The sequence below is a fragment of the Rhizophagus irregularis genome, chromosome 16 (genome assembly GCF_026210795.1).
Source record: "Rhizophagus irregularis chromosome 16, complete sequence".
NCBI lineage: Eukaryota > Fungi > Glomeromycota > Glomeromycetes > Glomerales > Glomeraceae > Rhizophagus > Rhizophagus irregularis.
Window position 1 is genome coordinate 1,971,071 of NC_089444.1, and position 21,732 is coordinate 1,992,802.

General features: G+C 25.2%; 6 protein-coding genes across 7 annotated transcripts; 5 read left to right on the forward strand and 1 right to left on the reverse strand.

The window, feature by feature from the left end:
* The first annotated feature begins 610 nt into the window (after positions 1–610).
* On the forward strand, positions 611–2,341 carry OCT59_008202 (uncharacterized protein). 2 transcript variants are annotated; one of them, XM_066142301.1, is made up of 3 exons: positions 611–874; positions 1,002–1,411; positions 1,535–2,101. In XM_066142301.1, exons 1-3 carry the CDS (start codon positions 716–718, stop codon positions 1,740–1,742), a joined length of 777 nt encoding a protein of 258 aa, XP_065999195.1. In that variant the 5' UTR covers positions 611–715; the 3' UTR covers positions 1,743–2,101. The 2 variants fall into 2 exon arrangements, with proteins under 2 accessions (XP_065999195.1, XP_065999196.1); XM_066142302.1 differs by having other exon boundaries at positions 1,002–2,341.
* Positions 2,342–2,556: 215 nt separating this feature from the next.
* Positions 2,557–5,126, forward strand: OCT59_008203 (Serine/threonine-protein kinase). The gene is made up of 8 exons (XM_025318419.2): positions 2,557–2,821; positions 2,942–3,116; positions 3,189–3,272; positions 3,354–3,595; positions 3,664–3,898; positions 3,974–4,215; positions 4,285–4,484; positions 4,547–5,126. The coding sequence occupies exons 1-8, from the start codon at positions 2,607–2,609 to the stop codon at positions 4,651–4,653; spliced, it is 1,500 nt and encodes a 499-aa protein (XP_025176234.1). The 5' UTR covers positions 2,557–2,606; the 3' UTR covers positions 4,654–5,126.
* A 17-nt stretch (positions 5,127–5,143) lies between these two features.
* OCT59_008204 (uncharacterized protein) lies at positions 5,144–6,604 on the reverse strand. Its single transcript, XM_025318420.2, has 2 exons — positions 6,247–6,604; positions 5,144–6,049 (listed from the first exon to the last, which is right to left on the reverse strand). The coding sequence occupies exons 1-2, from the start codon at positions 6,445–6,447 to the stop codon at positions 5,696–5,698; spliced, it is 555 nt and encodes a 184-aa protein (XP_025176235.1). The 5' UTR covers positions 6,448–6,604; the 3' UTR covers positions 5,144–5,695.
* Positions 6,605–10,684: 4,080 nt separating this feature from the next.
* OCT59_008205 (uncharacterized protein) lies at positions 10,685–13,494 on the forward strand (the record flags this gene model as incomplete). The annotated part of the gene is made up of 3 exons (XM_066142304.1): positions 10,685–10,687; positions 11,793–12,034; positions 13,275–13,494. The coding sequence occupies 3 exons, from the start codon at positions 10,685–10,687 to the stop codon at positions 13,492–13,494; spliced, it is 465 nt and encodes a 154-aa protein (XP_065999197.1).
* A 156-nt stretch (positions 13,495–13,650) lies between these two features.
* Positions 13,651–15,098, forward strand: OCT59_008206 (uncharacterized protein; the record flags this gene model as incomplete). The annotated part of the gene is made up of 4 exons (XM_066142305.1): positions 13,651–13,903; positions 13,994–14,069; positions 14,138–14,318; positions 14,391–15,098. 4 exons carry the CDS (start codon positions 13,651–13,653, stop codon positions 15,096–15,098), a joined length of 1,218 nt encoding a protein of 405 aa, XP_065999198.1.
* Positions 15,099–15,166: 68 nt separating this feature from the next.
* Positions 15,167–15,547, forward strand: OCT59_008207 (uncharacterized protein; the record flags this gene model as incomplete). The annotated part of the gene is made up of 1 exon (XM_066142306.1): positions 15,167–15,547. One exon carries the CDS (start codon positions 15,167–15,169, stop codon positions 15,545–15,547), a length of 381 nt encoding a protein of 126 aa, XP_065999199.1.
* Positions 15,548–21,732: the final 6,185 nt, after the last annotated feature.

The window sequence follows — 21,732 nt, forward strand, 5'->3', positions numbered from 1 at the left end:
CTATTATTTTATAAAAATTATTCATTTAAATTAAAATATTAAAAATGTTTATTAATAAATTATTTTATTAAATTATTGAATAAATAAAAAAATTTTTCTATACAAAAAATTATTATTTACAAATAAGTTAAAAAAAAAAAGTAATAAATGCATAATAAAGTATATGAAATAGTATAATTTATATATTACAAATTAGTTTATATAATAATCATTAATTTAATTTAATATATTTAAACTTTTTGTTAAGCCACATTTACTTATTATTCATATTTCATATTTCAAAAGTCTTTTACCTTTTTAAATTGAAGTAAAATGCTAAAAAATACTAACAAATAGAAAATTTTCAATGGCATTATTATAACAAATAGAGAGCGATTTAACATTGTGCGGATTAATAAATTGGTGCAACGTGGATTTTTGTTATTAAAAATTGGCTAATCAAATATTGTAATTCAACCCAGCAATATCCACATTATATTACTGGATGAATTTTGATTTTCTAGCTGCATTTTTTATATTTTTGGCCAGAATTTGAGGTATGTGACCAGAATAAACGGAAACAATCGGCCGAATACAAAGACTATAAATTATAGAACAATACAATTAATGTAGTTTTTGTAATTACGAGAAAAACCAAAAAAAACCGAACCTAACCTTTATTTTATACCTGTTCTTTTGCCTGTTGTGATTCGTCTCTGTGATTGAATAATAAAAAATGACAAGTTCACAAGAACCTGAGGCCCCTGTTAAAGTTACGCCTACATCAACTCCAGTATCAACTCCAGCTACTCAATTTAGGTTCAAGGTCAACAAAACTTATCATAACAAAATGCACGTTCCGCGAAGAAAGACAGTCTATAACTTTTACGAGTTTGTAAGTATTGTTTAAGTTAAATCAATTATTATGTTTGGGTAGTTTAGTTATGATTTGAAAGCCCTAAACCTAAACACCTATTTTGTATTTATATTTCTAATTTTCAAATAAATTCTCATTCAAATAGCAAAAGAAGTGCCTCGAACTGTCTGCCGATTACTATCAAGGTATCTCGAATCTTTTAAAAGAAACCGACGTCTCATTATTTTTAGCGCCGCCAATGCCGGGAACGGATCCCCTCCATATTATTAACGAAACTGGAATGGTAATTAGTGGTATGCTGAATCCGGGCTTGGGTGAATATGCTGTTAGTCCCCAAAATTATAGTAATAAAAAATTAAAAAGACATGGGAGGGATGATATTTCAGCGAGTGGAGAAGAGGCTTACAGTTCCGAAAATCAAAAAGCACCAAAACATAGACGAGCGCCAAGACAACTTTGGACAGACGATGAAGTAGAACGGTTGAAGGCGGCCCATGATAAATACAGTGGCGATTGGGAATTAATCATCAAAGAATTTGAACCTGAACGTACCAGGTCCGTGATAGAGTTCCAACATTTTACAATTGATAATTCGAATGTTGATTGAACATGAGAGACCTTTGAAAACTTCATTTCTTCTTTTAAAAAATTAATATAATAATCACGGTTATTTTATAGAATTCAAATCTTCCAGAAGGCACGCCAGATGGGACTTCGCGCCGTCGAATCAGGGAAATTAATCGATCTTTCAAAACCAAACTCGATCATCGAATATAATAATGCACCAGAAGGAGACGAAGGAATCGAATATGAACAAGAAAATGTCGCTGGCGATTGGGTACAAGAAGATGATGATGCTGCAAATGATGGTTCAAACGATGGTTGAGAAAGCCGAGCAATAGATCATTTATATATATTCTTTTTTTTAATTCTATTCTGTTTTATTATATAAATAGCCGCACATCTTTACTCTTTTTTTTTCTTGATTCTTTACTTCAACTAGTGTACATAGATCGCGGCTTTATATCCTTCCACTCAAAAACTCTTGATTTCTCGATGTATTGTGGTACCGATTTAATGAATCGCGACACTTAACATCAATATAATTTCTTTTTATTTACTTTACAATTCTTCGTGGGGCGTAGTATTCGAAAAAAAAACTAATGTTTTCGCAATTTTTTGCGCAATTAAAAAAAAAAAATAAACATTTTTAAAATAAAGCGTGGTAAAGTCACGTGAAAAAGAATTCAAATGTTCATTTTGTTCTTTTGAGATTTAAAACTAGTGAAGAACTCTTAAACTTACCTATCGGTGATTGCAGAGTCGATTTTGTTGATACTTTCTCAAAATTTGGCGAATACTCTGAGGAGTGGCACAAAATTGCTAATGTTTCACACACGGAGGATATCAAAGGATATCATATATTCCATTCGTTTCCTTTAATCCAAATAAAAAGGTCGCATTTACGCGCACAATAATATAACTAAATGTAGTTTGTTGATCCCTAAATTTTATTTTGAACAAATTTTCTGAGAACAAGTTTTTTAAATCATTCGTTTATGTGTTGCATAATCGCATGTACGCATGTTATGATATTCCACAAATTATTCCGCGTCCCTTGTCTGAAAATTCATTTACCCGAGTAACACAGTATTACTTTATTGTCTAAAGATTTATTAGCTACTTTTAAACATACAACCATCTTATTTTTTAATATTGACCTATACATTACACATCTGAATCGAAAAAAATGACAGACTATGATATGCAGACTTCTTCAAATTATTCCTCGGGATCACCGTCTTCTGGTGGCTTTGGTGGTAATGGCGGTCAAGAATACGTAGTTTTTGATAGAACTACTGAAGGTTTCTCGAAGGGTACTTTGGACAGATCTACCGCCGCAAAATTAAAATTAGAACACTTCTATAAGGTTACGTTGGATCAAGCGAGAGAGCGTAATGACCGGTAGGTGAATTTGTCTCAGTGTTAATAGTTTAAAGAATGTTATAATATCGTGGAAACGTTGCATTTTTACCAATTTGTTATTAAGTTTGATCTTAATTTTATTAATCTCTATTTATTTAGACGTAATGAACTTGAAAAAAAACTCGAAAAAGAAGATATCTCAGATGAACGAAAGAACAGACAACTTCAATCACTTGGAAGAAAAGAATCTTCTTTTTTGAGACTTCGAAGGACTAGATTAGGATTAGAAGATTTCGTTACCGTCAAAGTAATCGGTAAGGGTGCATTTGGCGAGGTATGTAATAAATGTTCGTATGAATGTATGTTTGAGATTTGTGGTAATTGTATTTTATATTTCATAAATTAGGTTCGATTAGTTCAAAAAGCTGATACAGGGAAAATATATGCAATGAAAACTTTAAGAAAGGCAGATATGTTTAAAAAAGATCAGGTGATTGATTGAATTATTTTTATTTTAAATTCATTAAAAATATTATTTAAATTATTAAAATCATTAAAAATATGCTATTAGTTGGCTCACGTTAAAGCTGAGCGTGATGTTCTTGCTGAATCTGATTCTCCATGGGTAGTTCAACTATTTTACTCCTTCCAAGATGTGTCATATCTTTATCTTATTATGGAATTTTTGCCCGGTGGTGATTTAATGACAATGTTGATCAAGTATGATACCTTCTCGGAGGATGTAACAAGATTTTATATTGCAGAGTGTGTTTTAGCCATTGAAGCAATTCACAAACTAAATTTCATTCATCGGTAAATATATATATATTTTTTATAAATTTAATTTCAATTCGTAATAATATTTATATTTATTCATTTAGAGACATCAAACCGGATAACATTTTGATCGACAAAGATGGTCATATTAAATTGTCCGATTTTGGTCTTTCTACTGGTTTTCATCGAACACACGATTCTGCATATTATCAAAGACTTTTAGATGGAAGCCTTAATACTTCATCAGGTCACAGACAATTAGGTAGTGAAGCTAATATTAATTTGACATTATCGAGCAAGGACAGAATTGCCACATGGAAAAAAAATCGAAGAGCTTTGGTATGATCTTAAATTTGACTTGAACTTTATAAGCGCTAAAAGCCTGATTCTTATCAAAAATTTTATTTATTATAGGCTTATTCCACGGTTGGTACACCGGATTATATTGCACCCGAAATTTTCTTACAGCAAGGTTATGGCCAAGAATGTGATTGGTGGTCACTAGGAGCCATCATGTTTGAATGTCTTGTAGGTTATCCACCATTTTGTAGTGAAAATGCTCATGAAACTTATAGAAAAATTATCAATTGGCGGGATCAATTATATTTTCCTGATGATGTTCATTTAGGTCCTGAAGCAGAAAATTTAGTTCGACGGTAATTTTCTTTTTCTTTCAATTTAACAATTTTTAGTTTAAAGCTAATTAATATATGAAATGTTTTCAGACTTATTTGTGCACCTGAACAACGTTTGGGACGTCATGGTGCCGAAGAAATTAAAGTACATCCATTTTTTGCTGGAGTAGATTGGGATACCATTCGCAGCATTGAAGCACCTTTTGTACCAAATTTGAAATCTATTACTGATACTAGCTATTTCCCTACAGACGATCTGGATAAGATTCCAGAACAACCCCAAACTATCGGTATGTCCATTATATAAAAAAATTTTTTGAATTCTTTATTAATTTTTATTATTTTTAAACAGAACGTAACAATTCAAACGCTACTGGAGAATATAATCAAAAAGACTTGGCTTTCGTCGGTTATACATACAAGAGATTTGACGTTCTTACAAGAAAAAATGCTTGGTAAATTATTATTTAAGTTGGTAGGGTAAAAAGGAATTAAAGAACGATCGAAAGGAAATTGTATTATCACTTTATTTATTTTACAAATTCTCGGTAAATATTAAATATATTTGTATTCCGAGATATAAACCTCATGAATTTCAGCAGAAGAAAAAAAAATATTAAAAAACATGATTAGCCAAAGTTTATTTTTTAGAAACAAGTGAAATAGTCTATAAAGTAATATTATTAATGTATGTATAGAAATTATTTTTAACATTGAATTATAATATTATCGATCAAAATTTGTTGAACTACTAAATTTTTTTAGACATTCATGATTGAAGTGACTTATTTATAATTTATAATATATTAAAAATATAGAGAATAATATATGTGATTAAGTATATATTTATTAATTAGCTTAACATCATAAAAGACATTCATCATTTACCATAAAAATAAAGTAACATCAATACTTGTTGTTATTAAACATTAAGACTTTGTAATTATTTAATGAGATTAAATTTAAAATTTTATTTAACAAATGATGTCAACAAAACATTCTACCACTGATCGGTTTTTATTAACTACTTTAACAACTCTGCCCTCATCATTCAAATACTACAACCGGGATACAAAAATATATATATATATATATATATATATAGAGTGAAAAATGGTGAACAAAAAAGAAAAAAAGAAAAGAAAGAAATTTTTCGACAATATTTGAATATGAATTATATACAAAGTTTTGCCATTTTCACTCATCTAAAGAAAAATACTAACAGTAATTGATGTAAAGATAAAAAAAAACTTTCCCATCTAAAAAGAAATCAAGAACAAAAACTACTAAAGTTACTATACATTGTAAAAGAAACATGAGTCTTCCTATGGTTTCTTGTAGAAAGAAGATAAGCAACATAATTTTTCAAATCCAAAAATGAATAAGACAAAAAAAAAAAAAAAATTTTATATATATATATCAAACCTTTTTCAAAACACTTAATAATTCTACGTTATTTAATTCTTTTTATATATTTATTGTTATTTTTTTTTTTTTAGACTTATTTCTTAACGCTAATATTAAAATTGATCGAGACAGGTAATTCGACTTCTTCACCATCGATCTCTACCTTAATTTTTGCTTTTGGGGCAGCTGCTGACCAACCATAACTCTTTTGAGGTTTAGCGATTAAAGTATACAATGGTTCATTTTCAGTCGGTGGATTATCGGTAGCTGCATCACCGTTTTTGGTTGTTTCTTCTTCATCCGTTTTGTCTTTTTCATCTTCGACATCCTTTTTAGAAGAAGATTCTTCATGTTCCTCTTCTTTTTCGGTAGAAGAATAAGAAATTACCACTTTAAGATCTTTAGCCTTCATGAAATTTTTGAGAGCAGGAAGACTAGTATCGGCTTTCTATATTTTTTTGATCGCGATAAATATTTGAAGGCAATTCCATAAATATATATTTCAAATATCTGTTGGTAATGCTTTTTTAAAAAAAAAGTTTCTTCAAAGAAAAAAATAAAACGCGTCTTTGTTGTGTAATCCCCTCTTCCAAAACCTTTCTTGAATAATAACTTGTCAAAATAAATTTATAATAATATACTAACCTCAGTCTTAGCTTTTTTAGTTCCAGTTGTTTTAGTCTTAGAAGTTGATGCACTTGTTGCTGCTGCTGCTTTAGCTTCTTCAGCTTTAGTTTTCGCGGCACGTCTAGGATTGGTCTTACGTTCAACTGTTGTTTCTTCGGAAGCTTGTTTTCTCTTACGTGAGGTGGTCTTTTTGGTATCGTCAGCAACTTCAGTAGTCATTTTTCTCTAGTTTATAAACAGTAAGTAGTGGGGATACGTTATTTATTTGAGCTTTCAACTGAACTTTATCTCTTAAAAAGTTTGTTATTGGAAAAAAATTTTTTTTTTTTTTAAGGAAAAGGAATGCCGTTATTTATTTTTGCGGGGAAAACAGACTATGCGGTTGTGCCGATGGGAGTGATGAATAATACAGTATGCACGATATGATGTGATTATAAAATATGACATATAATTTTGTCAAAATATATATATTTTATTGTGTAATAAAAAAGGTTTGTTTCTCGATTCTTTTCAAGTTAAATTCTTTTCTTGATGCATAACAGGATTATTTTCAGGGTTCTTTATCATGAATGAAAAGAGATTTTTTAGTGAAAAAAACTGAACCTTATAATTAATTTCTATTTACAGCTATAAACTCTGATAAAATCAACTTAGCCTCTTCAAAATATTCTGGTCAGGTCGATGTATTTGGACATTGGGCAATCAGAAAGTTATTGCAAATCCGTCTCGATTAGGTTCTGCACTATTTTTTGGAAGATTGTTTTAAATGAAGGAACTTTTTTCTAGGTAAATTATTTTTCTCCTTTTCACATACTATTATAATTCAATTTTGCTTACAATATGACGGTAAAACCATTTTTTCGGTTATTTTTTTTATCAAATAATGACGCATTGTTTATGAACAGTCATTTAAATTGACTGTGCATATATCAAAATTCTGTCTATAATATATAATTTATTTAATCGTTTTTTATTAACAAATGTAAATTTAAAGCTTTAAAAACTTTAAATTAATTATAATATTATTAAGCTAAATAAAAATAATAATAGTTTTTCAATTTTTAACCTTATATTAATATAAAAAATTAAGATTATATTAAAGTGAGAATTAGGATAATTGGGATATGTTATATTATATAAATATTAATAAAAATCTTACACAATTTACATCTATATAATTAATAGTTAAGAAAATTAAAAAATATAGCATTTAATTAATATTGAAAAAAAGTAAAGCAAAAGAATAACAAATAATTAAAAGATATAATAGATATTAGAATTACTAAAGTAATAAAATGGAAATTGTTTTGAAATATTTATTATTTAAAAATTTAAAAAATATAAATTAAAATAAAATTTAATAAATAAAATAAAAATTATTAAGTTAAAAAAAGGTATAAAAATAGAATTTTAAAATTAATATAAAATAATTAATAAAATTTATATAGTTATACTTATAGTATTTCTATAAAAAAAAATTTATACAAAAATGATATATATTAATTAAAAAAAATTGCTTCACATAAAATTTTAAATGTATTTATTTTGATTAATTTTACTTAAAATATATTTAAAATATAAATTTTCTTTTTAAATATATATTTATATATTTAAATTATAATTAGTACATTTTAATATATTTTTAATATATTCTATTAGTACTTTGGTTATTAGTATAGTTACTTAGCTATTTAACAGTACCAAAATAGTTAAATTTAATTTATATATTTAAAAGTAGTATATAATGCCAATCATTTTTTATAAATGTACAGTAATAAATAATTTTATTGATCATTATATAGAGTTTTAGAAATTTGGTATTATATTAAAATAAATATCAAAATGAATTTTTTTTTTGCTAATATAACACATAATTAATATTTCTGATAATTAGTTACTAAAAATATTTCCAAAAAACTAAAGTTAAATGTTTTTAATATATTTACTAATGTAAAAATTTTATTGCAACATTATCTTTAAATATATAATATATATATAATTTAAAGTTAACTAAATTTAGTTAAATCAATTAAAATTTCTGAATAATAAATCATAATTTTAGTTAAAATTTATTAATTTTGACTAATTTGTAATACTAGCCTAAATTTTGTTAAAATGAAATTATTTACATAATATAATATCATTAACTTAATAATAAAAGTAAACTCAATAATCACTCTTACAATTCTATTGAAAAAATTTTACAAAAATTGTTAAAAAATTGCATTTTTCAGTTTATTTTGCCTATTTTTTAATAATTAAAAAAAAATTTGTTTAAATTTTTAGATTGTATTAATAAGGGTGCTGTCAGATATTATCTAATATTTTAAGGGAAAGGGGGTAATTATAGATCTTAGGTTACATATAATACTATATAAGAAATTATATATATAACATATCTTACCTAGGGGGGAGGGGGTAAGCTCTTATATTAAAGTGATATTAGGTAATATCTGACAGTGCCCTAATGATACTAATAATATTAGTATTTTTATTTAATAATATAAAAATTTAAGTATTTTAAGAAAAGTTAAAGAACAGAAAATTTGTAATAAAATAAATAAAATTATAGAATATTTAAAACAATAAAATTTTACACTATATGTAATTATTAATTTTATTAAAAAAAAATTTTAATAATATACTAAAGGAATAGAAAAATTAAAACAACTTTACAATTTATTTGGTATATAGTAAATTGATAAAAATGTTATTAAAGAAGTTGATAGTATTTTATTAAAATTAGAAGTATATAATTCATATTTTTAATTTAATAATAAATATTTACATCAATTAATAAGTAAAAAAATAAAGAATTTTAATAAAAAAATTATTGTCTGAAGCATAAGTATAGAATACTTTTATTCTACTCTAAACTATACATGTATTGTTTGTCCGCACATATGTATGACCAATAAAATCTTAGGATCAGGTATAATAGGATCCGTTTACTTATAATAAAGGTTATTGTAGAAAATTGGCCCTTTACTAATAGTTTTTACCTTATTTTTTTCTTAAATTCTATTGGTTAATTAGCTAAAAAGGAAACAAATCATAACAATGTAACATAAAATTTCCTTTTATAGTAGGATCTGCAAAGAATTTTATATATGATTTTTACTTTAGGCATGAGGGTGCCACCTATCTTATAAGGTAAAGAGGGGTTCTGATATAACCTTAGATTTGTTTATATATATAATACTTTTTGTTTATATTTCTCTAATTTAAAATATCTTTGAAATTTTTTATGCCATTTAATTTATAGTTTAATTTTTATGAGCATATAATTTATGATACATCAATGATTACCATTTCCTAGTTTAATGATATTAATATACAGTCAATTCTTCTTATAATGAATTTTGATATAACGAATTTTACAATATAACAGATTTTTAGTGTAGTACAGATTCTAATATATAAAAAAATCTTATTATACCAAATTATACTAATTAAATGTTATATACCATTTAATAAAGTAAATTTTATAAACCATATATAAAAAATACTCTTTTAATAACAAATTTTCTTTTATAACAAATTTTTTTAATATAACGAAGATATTTTGTATAACTTATATTTTTGCATTATAAAATACAATTATTATATAACAATATACTATAATATACCAAAATTTTCTAAATTATACCAGATTTTTCCAAATATTTTTATAATGAAAGTTTGATTAGCCTAGATGCTCACTTCATTATATTAGAAGTTAATTGTATTTTTTGCAATAAATATAATAAATATGTAATTTTCTTTTTAAAAATACAGAAGGACTCCAAAAAATGCTTATATATATAAAATACTAGGGTGCTTAGCCAGTATAAAAAAATTTTATAATGTAAAAATTTTATAATGCTTAATTTTAAGAAAATTTTATATTATATAGGGTTTAAAATTTGTCGTATTTTCTGCATGCGTTACTACCCCCATGGATATATTATATATAAAAGTCAAAATGACATTCTAAACCCTTCATGGCTCATTAAGTAAAGTTGTAGAATGGGCAAAAATACGCATAGAAATAAAATTTTAAGGCTCTATAATATGTACGTAAGAGTTGCAGTATGAATATTTAAAAAAATCAGGATTTTACTAAAGTCACGTGATAATTGATGATTGACAAATTTACTATCTAGGGGTTAGATAAATAAACGGGGGGGGCCAACTCATAGGTTACACAGACTGATCAATAATAACCAGAACTGTCGCCATATGTAATTTTATAAGTAACCTTATTAAAATATGATCGTACCCCATGTTTAAGATGAAAAATCAATTGATAATCATTATAATCCATGAAAAAAAAATAATTGATCGGTAATAAAGAAACGCGAAACTATCTGAAAATATAATTTTTTGTCAAAGTTTCGTGTTTATTTACTTTAAAAAACTTGATCGGCGGTTTAATACATCTAAAATACATAGAAAATTTCGCTACAACTTGAAAATGGTAGGCATTAAAGGTTAGAAAAGCACAACTTTTATATTTTTTAAATAATATTAACATTTTTTATTAAAAAGTTTCAAAAAAAACGCACAATTAATATAAACGAGAATAGTATTGATTTGCCAATACCAAAGCAGCAAAAAAAAGCATTACAAGAACTTGTACGTACTAAGCCTAACCTTAAAGGAAAAATGGTATATTTTTTTCCAACATTAGATAAATATTTTGAAGGTGTGCTTATGTATGAAGTAAAGGATAAGAAAGCATATGTATATAGCGTCAAAGATAATCGCAAATTTGACACATTTTCCAAATGGATAGATTATTTGGGAAACCGAGGATATTTTAAAGGACGTAGGTCTGCTACAGCAACCATTTTTTTGGAAGCAAATCCTACAAGTCCGTCAATTGCATCTATTTTATCTACATCAAATTCATTATATTGGAAAACATCATTGTTAATAAACACCACAGATATTCTTTCATCAATTCAAGAAAAAGTTAAACTGGGAGGAGAGTTTTCTGGAACTGCAATACGAAAAATTAGTGAAGGTCTTGAACTTCATTTTTTCAAAGAAGAAAAATCAGAAAAAAAGCTATTGATTCTAACTAAGAGTGGTTTATATAGATATGAAGTTTATATATTTGATCAAATAGTAAAAGAAAAATATCTTCCTTTTCCAACCAAAGAAATGAAAAGAACTTCGATGAAATAATTAATTTTATTAGATATGTTTTTTCTGTTAGTATTTGTTATGGACAAAGTACTGCTGGTAATTAATTATTATTTTTTATTTTTTATTTATTTATATACGTAAATTTTATTTGATAATTTTTATTCAAAGGTTTTGAACAAGTAACACATATTCGGGGTACTCAACTAGTTAGCAATAATAAAGATCATACTCCTTTTGCTTTAATGGAACGGATTGGTCAACCTGATGAGGTATATAGAAGAATAGATTGTATACTTGTAATAACAGAAAAAAATATATGCAAAAATTGTGCAAAATTATGAAAAACTTTACAAAGAATTCAACAAAGAATTTTGTCTGGAACAAACTCAATAAAAGTAACACATGCATCAAAAGAAACTCTTATAAAAAAGGTTAGCCAACAGAGAAAGATTATTAAAGAACAAAATAATATAATTATTGATTTAAAAGATTATTTAAAAGAAAAAATTGAAAGGGAAGAAGAAGAAGCATCAGGTGAAATTGCAAATATTGTTCATACTGTTACTAAAGGTATTATTAACAAAGATATAGATATTTCTGCTTTTCATCCTATTTTTCAAGAACTTATTCGTATTCAAACTGAAAAACCAAATGGAACAAGATATCATCCAATGTAAGGTTAATTAAGATGATATTAAATATGAAAAATATCTTATATTTTTAATTTTTTAGGTTTTTACGTTGGGCTATATCTGTATATAGTAGATCAGGTCATGCAGCTTATAATGCAATGAAAACAATTATGCGTTTACCATCAATTTCAACACTTAAAAGTTATATTAACGAAAGTGAACAAAAATCAGGCTGGCAAGATAAAATTGCTAATCAAATATTAGCTAATTTGACAATAAATAAAATTTGGGGATATGGAAGAGTGGGATTTTTTTCAGTGATTCTTTTAAAATTCAAAAAGGTAAAAATTATTATTATTTTTAAATTTTTTTAATAATTTATATTTAATTATTTAATTTGATTGTAAAACATCTAAAAATAGGTCTTCTTTGGAGTCAACGTAAAAATTGTTATGTTGGTTATTTGGATTTTGAAAATGAAATGCAAGAGTATGAGATGTTTGCTATGCAATGTAAACAAGAAATAGAATCAATATCAATAGAAGATAATTCTACATCAAGTAATAAACAAAAATTTGGACTTGCAACCCAAGTTCATCAAATTGTTTGGCATTCAACAACACATAATTTTGCATTTCCCATATCTTATTATGGTATTAATAATATATCAATACATAGTTTAAATACATTACTTTTTAATCTTGCAGCAAAAATTAGAGTGTATAGGTATATATACATGTGGATCAATTTGTGATGGAGCAGGAGAAAATAGAATTCATATTAAAAGTTTTGATTGGTATGCATCAAAATGGACTTGTGGTGATATTGTAGAAGTTAATTTTAATAAAGATAAAACATCTTTTTATGCAGCAAAAATTATAAATAGTAATTTTGAAAAAACAAAATTTACTGTATGTCAACTTGATTGTAATAATCCTAAAAATATTGAAATTGAACGAAATTTTATTCGTCCACCAATGCCTTCAAAATTGAAATGGAATGTCAATGAAATATGCGAATTTAGAAATCCAGATGATAATAAATGGTACTTAGGAAAAATTATTGAGTTTGATCCAAGTTGAAACAACATTATCTGTAGAAATTATAGAAGGAATATATGCAAAAAAGGGATGGAAAGTTTTTAGTTATCATATTAGTAAGTTTCTTTAGACCTGTTTATAATAATCAAGAAATTTTATTAAATTATAAAACAATCAATCCTATTACAGGAGAAGAGTGGTTTTTTATTAGTGATCCAACACATGTTTTTAAAAAACTTAGAAACAACATATCAAAAAGTCATACAGGTGAAAAAAATGCAAGAGAAATAATGTTTAATAAAAAGGAAATTAGTTGGAAACATATAAAAGGTGTATATGAATATACAAATAAACATGCAACTGCTAAAGCTACCAAACTTACAAAACGACATATATGGCTTACTTCATGGAGTAAGATGCGTGTTGATCTTGCTGAGCATACATTATCGAAAAGAAGTTGAAGATGCACTAGCAACTATTAAAGAACTTAAAAATATATCAGAAGGAACAAGAGTAAGTAATTATTAATTTATAATAATTAATTTCTTTAAAAAAAACTAATAATAATAATTTATTTTAAGGATTATATCAAATATTCACGAAAGTATCGTGAAATAATGCATAGTAAAATTAATTTTCAATCTTTAGAAGATCCACGTATCAATACTTTAAAACAAATTCGTGATTGGTTTATATGTGGTGATAAACAAAAGACAGAATCTAAAGAGTGGATTTCATCACAATGCCAATTTGATTTGGTTTTATCTATCAATGGTTTTATTGGAATGCTTACATATATTTTAAATAAATATCCAAGTGCAATGATTCAAGCAAAAAGGATTTCACAAGATATGCTTGAGGGACTTTTTGGTACAATCTGAGAACTTGGTGGAGACTCTTCCACCCAAACACTTAAATCTTATGGACATGCCTTAAACAAATATCAAATTACAATGTTAGTTTCGTCAGAAATAAAGAGTGTTAATTATGGCAAAACAGATAGTACTGGAACTGGTATTACTACTTTAGTAAGAAGGTATGCATATGTTATAAATTATATTATTATTACATCTTTATAAATTAAAATATTTTATTTACAATTAGAGATTATCGAAAAGATAAACAAAAAACAACAAATAATGAAGAAAATAATTACATTTATCAAAAACATTTGGTTCATTTGGCACAAATATCATCTCTTTCTCACAATGTGTTTAAAAATCTTCTTACAGATGATTTAATTATGGGGAAAATCAAGTTTCCATTAGGACCATACCATAAAAATGTTGATCAGTAAAATATTAGAATTTTTGCCCAGAGTGAACGCCACCAACTTATAGAAACCATCCTTTATCAGGATTCTATTGATAAATTATTACAAAAGTGGCAAGATATTATTAAAAATATCGCTTGTAAAGCAATTCTTAAAAAAACAGGAATTCAATGGTTAGCTACTTGGAGCTCTTACCTTGAAAATTGTCTAAATAATTTTAAATGCTCAGGAGTCTGGTATCAAGATTTTCTTATTGCGTCCAATTTAAATGATTCTTCAACTAAAAGGCTCGTTGTATACTTGCTTTTACAAGAGGTTATTAAAATTACCTTTAGTGAAAAAACAGTATCAAATATCTCACAAACTCATTTAGCAGCAGACAATAATTTAAAACCAGAAAAAATTATTGTCTTGGAATCATCTGAGGCGTCAAAATTTTCCTACATCATTGGGTGGATTGTTTATAAGTTAACAAAGAATGACAATATAACAAAATCGCGTCCTGAATTTGAAGCAATTAAAACTCACCTTATGACTCTAAATTCAGAACAAGTTGTTTATGAACAGGATGTTCGATCTCAAACAACAAATGCGATTCCCGGTCTGAAGTTTTTAGAATTTATGTATAAAATAGAATCATTAGTGTTATTATTATTTGAAAAGCATACGGAATTTGGACCCAATATTCTTCAATATATACACAATAGCTTATTACGTAACTTACCATTGTTAGAAAATTTTAACACACTCATCAATATCTCTACTCGATGCTTTCCACGTGCGACTCTATAAATATAACAAAATACGAGTTAAAAGATGATGCTAGAGATTTTCTTTATGAAAGAATTATTATTATTTATATGAAGAGTAGACAAAAATCCTGGCGAAAATTCAATGATCTCATCCCCGAAAAGGCAACCTCAAGCCTTAGGGAAAATCTTAAAGCTATGCGTAATGATACTGAAAATAACATACCTACTTTAATAAAAAAGTCCAACTTACCAAAAGATCCTATGCTTGGTTTGGTGCAACTTCAAATCTGGGCACAGTTGGATGGTGCTGAAGGATTATTCTCAAAATTGTTTCAGAGTGAGCTGAGCATAATTCGGTTACGGGCATTTGGAGATAATATAAATAACAAAAGAAAAAAGAGTTTAATACCTTTAATTTTAGAACACCTGAAAAAGGGTACTTCTTTTTCCAAAGAAGCTATATCAAAGGGTCAAATATTTACAGTTTGAATTATAGAATAGTTGTTAATGAAGTCTATTATCCAAATATTTGGTATATAAATAAAAAATAACATTAAAACGGTGCTTAAAGTAAATTGCTACAGTAAATTAGCTTATTCCAAGGAAAAAAATAACAATTTACAAAAGCTATAGTGACTCAATTGAAATAAAACCACTTTTCCTATATAGACCTAACTTGAGTAATCTTAGTTTTTAAGATCGGCTGCTTTTCTATGAATGCGCGTCGAAAAAAATTAAAAAAAAGTAAAAATTTGCGCAATTTTATAGTAGATTTCGATTGTGTAACCAATTTATGGTGGCGACAGTTCTGGTTATTATTGATCAGTCTGTGTAACCTATGAGTTGGCCCCCCCGTTTATTTATCTAACCCCTAGTTACTATATAAAAATTACCAAAAATGGAGGGGTGCGCACATGCGCGGGTGCGCACAAATTTTATTTCCTATTATATATATAAGATAATTAAATTGCATATTTTTGGTATTATTTAAAATACTAAGAGTTTTTAGTTACTTAATTTTTATATTTATAAAATTCTTTAAAATATTATATATTGAATTTATAATTAATTTTTATTTTATTTTTATTACCAATGATTTTACTTTCAGTTGATTTTATACTACATTTTACAATTTTATATATATAAATATATAAACAAAAATTTTTTTTAAAAAATTTCAGTTTTTTTTATTAATTATATTTTAATAATATCTTTTATTAATTTTATTAAACTCAGTGTACCATTTTTAATATAAAATTATTATATTATATATGTTTATTTTGTTAAATAAAATTACTGTAAATATATTTTACTTTAAAATATAATTTTACTACTCATCACTTTAGTTATATGAAATTACTTTTTATGCTTGAGTAAAATTATTTAGCAAATTAAATCTATTTGTATTTTAATTTTCATGAAGCTAAATATGATATTTATATAAAAAAACATATTTTTATAATGGTAATAATTTTTAAATTTTTTACTTTTTCTTTTACAACTTTGAAATATAATTACATTACTTTGATCAAATAAAATCGACTTTTAAAATTAATTAAAAGTTATTCAGCAAAGTCAAACTACTTATAATTTTATGAGTGTAAGTATAATACTTATGGAGAAAAGTGCATTTATCATAATAGTACTAACTTTCAAATTTTTTATTTCTCTGTTTATAACTTCAAAGTATAATTACACCCTTTAGTCAAATGAAATTGACTTTCTAAATTAATTGAAAATTGTTCAGCAAAATTAAAACTACCTGCATATTAATTTTTATAAATGTACTAAGTATAATACTTGTAGAGAAATTTACATTTTTTAATTTTTAATTTTTCTTTTACTATTTATTAACTTTATTAATTGAATACAGTAATACCAGAATCCTGAATAATTATAGTTAAGGTTATATTCAACTATATTTTAAACTTTATACATTATTTATCTTTTAATTTTATTAAATTAATATTATAAGATAATATAGAAAAAATGGTTTTTTTAAAAAAAAGAATCTTTTGATATTAAAATTATACAAATTTACTGATTAAAATTAGAGATAAAGTTGTATAATAAGGCAAAATTTAGCAAAAAAAATATACACTTTTTTACTATCAGTATACAGTTAAAGTTCTTTATAATGAATCTCGATTTCTGGAGATTATAATTTGTTATGATAAAAATTTTGGTAATAATTGTTACTAAATTTTAAACATTTATTCGCTATGATAAGCAATACTGAAAATCATATTCAAATTTGCTATATTAAATATATTCAGAAAGTTAATTAGTAATCAATTTTTTAAATGGTAAATTTGGCATGAACTTTATTACTTCATTATAATAAACTATTATACTATTTTTTATTTATACTAAAACACATATCCAAAGTAACTTGCTGTTTAGAATGGAATTCTTTCTGCTCTATTACTTTACACAATTTTTTTATGGTTTGAATATGATTATTTGAAAATTCCATTTTATCAGATTTTTGTTCTATATATGTGATTATTTGATTGAGTACTACTAGCGCCTTATAGTTACTGATAATTGGAATTTCTGGCCCCTTAACATTTGATTTTTCTGGCTCTTTTATTATTTCTATAATTTCTTTATCAGTCATCATCTGGTGATTTGTTTCATCCTTTTTATACTCTAAATATTCTTCAGCAGAAATTGGACTTCTATATATTTTAGAAGCCAGATGACCAATAAGATCTTGTAATTGGTCAACTTTTTCAAATTCATCAAAGTCAAAATTAATGTCATCATCAGTACTTAGTGAAAGGATGCCAGTTTTTCTCCAACCATTTGTAATAGTTACTGGTTAAACTAATTCCCATGTTTTTGCTACATATTTAATTGCTTTTTTTATTATAATTTTAGGTATGGATTGTCCAGTTTTTTGACTATTATTAAATAATGCTTTAATACGATTTTGCAAAAATAGTTTTTGATATTATGCCTACATTTATTATTTTATTAATAAATTAGTTTTTTTTTTGTTAATTATAAAACATTTTTGTACTTACTTTAAAACTATGAATGATTCTAGCATCATATAGCTGGAGGCATGAAGTTGTATTAAGAGGTAATTTATAAAGACTATGAAGACGAATATTAGAAAATTCAACATCATTAATTAATTTATAAATGGATATGCCATTATAAAGTAAGATTATATGTCTATTTTCAAGTCTTAGGCATAAATCAAAGAGTTTTAACCAATCGTTCTAAATATTAACTTACATATAAGCTGTTTTATTCTAATAATAATGTATTGGTAATAATGACTTTGAACCATTTTTTAAGATACGTAGATTTTGGCTTTTTCCAATAAAAACTGTTTTTACTTTTTCAGTTCCTGATGCATTACAACATAATGCAATAGTAACTCATTCGTTAGATTGTTTTTTACCTACAACTATTGTAAAATAAGTATTATTTTAGTTTATATATGATTTTTTATATTAATTTTATACTAATTAATACTGGACCAGTTGATAAAGTTCAATTTAACTCCATTTTCCAATAAAGTCCAGTTTCATCAATATTGAAAATATCATCAGATGAATATTCTTTAAGAATATTTTGAAAATCTTTACACATCTCATTCAAATTTTTTTCTGAAGGAACGCTTGCTGCTTCTTCATATTTTATATAAGATTCAAGATTGTGGTATTTTTTAAAACCTGTTATTCATCTATTAGATCCTTTAAAGTCTTGTATATCAAGTAATATTGTAAAATCACATGCTTTTTGTGCCATAATTCACCACTAATAGTAATATTATTATCAATAGTTTTTTCAACCCAAAAGCCCAAAGCTTCATTAACTTGTGGAAAATTTGGTTTGACCTTATTTTTTAAATAAAGCTTCATAAAAATCCAATTTTAAAGCCAACTATTTTTCACTTTCTTTTAAAATATCAGATATTATTCCTTGTGAAATATCATATTTTTTAGCAAGTTTTTTATTTTTAAATGTTGGTTTTTACAACTTTTTTAGACAAACTTCTTGTTTTTGAGTACCTGTAAAAGAGGCTCTGGTTCATTTTATATAAGAAGCTTTCTCTTTACCTTTAGAAGTTTTTTGTCTTTTTTTTTAAAGCATCTGAAATAAAATAATTAATTATTAAAAAAAATTTCACACAATTGTTTAATTTATAATGTGAAATTTTCTATTAATGGAAATTTCATTATATCTCTTACATTTTAACATGAAATTCATTAAAAAAAAATTCGTTACAGTCATTATAAAAATTTGTTATAAAATAAATTCGTTAATTAAAGATTTATTTTATTAATAATTATACAGATCTTTATTTTCACTATATGCAATGGTAGGATTTACTATAAAAATTCATTATTTTTAATTATTTTATTTAATAAAAAATTGGTACTACTTATATAATTCGCAATAGTGTAAAATTCAGAATACAGAAATTTGTTATAGAGAACTTTGACTGTATATAGAAATATTCAAAAAATAAAAAACTATATTATTAAATATTACTTTTTAAATTACAAAATTATAAATAGTAGGAAGGCAACTATTTTATTAAATTTACATTTATATCTATTAAAATAAATTCAAGATGGCAATAAGGGCACTGTCAGATATTACTTAATATCACTTTAATATAAGAGTTTACTCCCCTTCCTAGATAAGATATGTTATATATATAATTCCTTATATAGTATTATATGTAATCTAAGAGAAAAATAAACAATTAAAAATTTTACAAAACTTTTAATTCAATCAAAGTTTTCTTTTTATTTAATTTAAATTTAAAGTACTTTTAATAAATAGAAACTAACATATTTTATAAACTATCTAATTCTTAACATAAATTTGTTTAATTTAAATAAATTTATTTATTTTTAAAAAAATTAATAGTGATTAAACTAGGGATTGAAATCAATTAATCGAAAATCGACAAAACATAGTAAAATCAATTCTTGAGAATTGATTCTCAGCAATTTTTTACATGTAAGTTAATCTGACTTCAAAGTAATTTTTCATGCTGGCCAAGTGCTGATTATTTTTGCTGAAATTAGAAACTGATTCAAAGTCAGGTTGGTCGTCTATAAGAAAAATCTTGAAAAGATTTGATTTTGATTCCAATCCCTAGACTAAACAGCCATTATTAATTGGTTAATAGTTACATGAATGTATTTAAAAAGAGTATTCCAATATACTCAGAATTCAGAATTGCTTGTACATATAGAACATAAAAGGAATGCATTTAGCTATAAGTTCTAAACTTGGGACTAAGCTATTGAGTGCATATAAAAAGAGTGTGTACTTATAAAGAATGCACTTATGGAGATATTACTATATTATTAATTTATTTGTATATTATATTTAATATTTAATAAAATATTTTTTTTAGTAATAAATTATTATTTAGTTAATAAATATATTTTATAAATTATATGTATTATAATAAAAATTTAATTAGATTGAAAGATTGATTTGCTTATTTTATATAATTTTTAAGGTTAGTTATCAACAATGCTTAGCAATCATAATAAAAATCTTTGCTTAGAGCTACTAATAGAAAATATTTTTAGACTTACCTATATAAGTATTTTTTGGGATTCTATTAGGTGATTATATTGATATATTATATATGAATAAGGTTACTGGAGAAATTAGAAGGTTTTGGCAAGTTGGCAAAATACCGAAATGGTGAAACTTTACCAAAACTATATGAAAGTCTTAATAAAAACTCTGAAGAAAAGTGAAACTTATTATAAATGCTGAAACTGCCAAAATCTTGCCAAAACTATAAACTATAGTAAAATTTTAGAGAAACTAATTGTAGAATTTTGAAGAGGTTTAGGCAGGCAATTTTATATATGAAATATTTAATTCAAAATTTTAATAATTTAATAAATTTTTTTTTTTGAAGTTTAAAGAGTTGGCATATATTTAATTAATAAAAAAAATGAAGATTCACTATCTAAATTATTATGTTTTGAAAATAGAATCAATTTAGCTAAATTCTAACTTAAATTATAATTTTATAAGTACAGTCAACTCTCTTTATAGTCACACATTTGGGACAGTCCATATTTGGTGATTATAAAGAGATGTGACTATATAAAAAATTTCTTATATTTTGTATATCATAATTCCGGCCAAAAATTAACATAATTTTAGCCAGAATTATACTTAAAACTTTATTGTATCGTAACTTCGCCAATATTAATCGTAGAGAGATGATCTTACCGCCATTCGATTCGTCTTGATGAGACGGTTCTAATGGTATAAAATACGTCGAAATCCAATCACTAGATTAATTTCCGAAATTAAAAAAATATTAATGGTTTTTGTGTAATAACTCTGTCAATATTGATCCTAGAAAGACGATCTTACTACCATTCGATTCGTCTTGATGAGACGAATCTAATGGTATAAGATACATCGAAATCCAATCACTAGATCAATTTCCGAAATTAAAAAATATTAAATGGTTTTTAAGTAATAACTCCGTCAATATTGATCACAGAGAGATGAACTTACCACCATTCGATTCGTCTCGATGAGGCGATTCCAACGAGCTATAAATCGTCTTTTTACAATCACTAGGTACCGAGAAATCTAGCAAAATGTTAAATGGCGCAGTAAACGTAAATCAAGAAATATTATAATGCCGATGTTTAACATTT

Excerpts from the sequence above, each read along its gene's own strand:
- OCT59_008202 (XM_066142301.1), top strand. The coding sequence starts at position 716 with ATGACAAGTTCACAAGAACCTGAGGCCCCTGTTAAAGTTACGCCTACA. Across the intron at positions 875-1,001 it reads TCTATAACTTTTACGAGTTT|CAAAAGAAGTGCCTCGAACT; the intron begins GTAAGTATTGTT and ends TCATTCAAATAG. Across the intron at positions 1,412-1,534 it reads TTTGAACCTGAACGTACCAG|AATTCAAATCTTCCAGAAGG; the intron begins GTCCGTGATAGA and ends GTTATTTTATAG.
- OCT59_008203 (XM_025318419.2), top strand. The coding sequence starts at position 2,607 with ATGACAGACTATGATATGCAGACTTCTTCAAATTATTCCTCGGGATCA. Across the intron at positions 2,822-2,941 it reads GCGAGAGAGCGTAATGACCG|ACGTAATGAACTTGAAAAAA; the intron begins GTAGGTGAATTT and ends CTATTTATTTAG. Across the intron at positions 3,596-3,663 it reads AAACTAAATTTCATTCATCG|AGACATCAAACCGGATAACA; the intron begins GTAAATATATAT and ends TTATTCATTTAG.
- OCT59_008204 (XM_025318420.2), bottom strand. The coding sequence starts at position 6,447 with ATGACTACTGAAGTTGCTGACGATACCAAAAAGACCACCTCACGTAAG. Across the intron at positions 6,050-6,246 it reads CTAAAAAAGCTAAGACTGAG|AAAGCCGATACTAGTCTTCC; the intron begins GTTAGTATATTA and ends AAAAAAATATAG.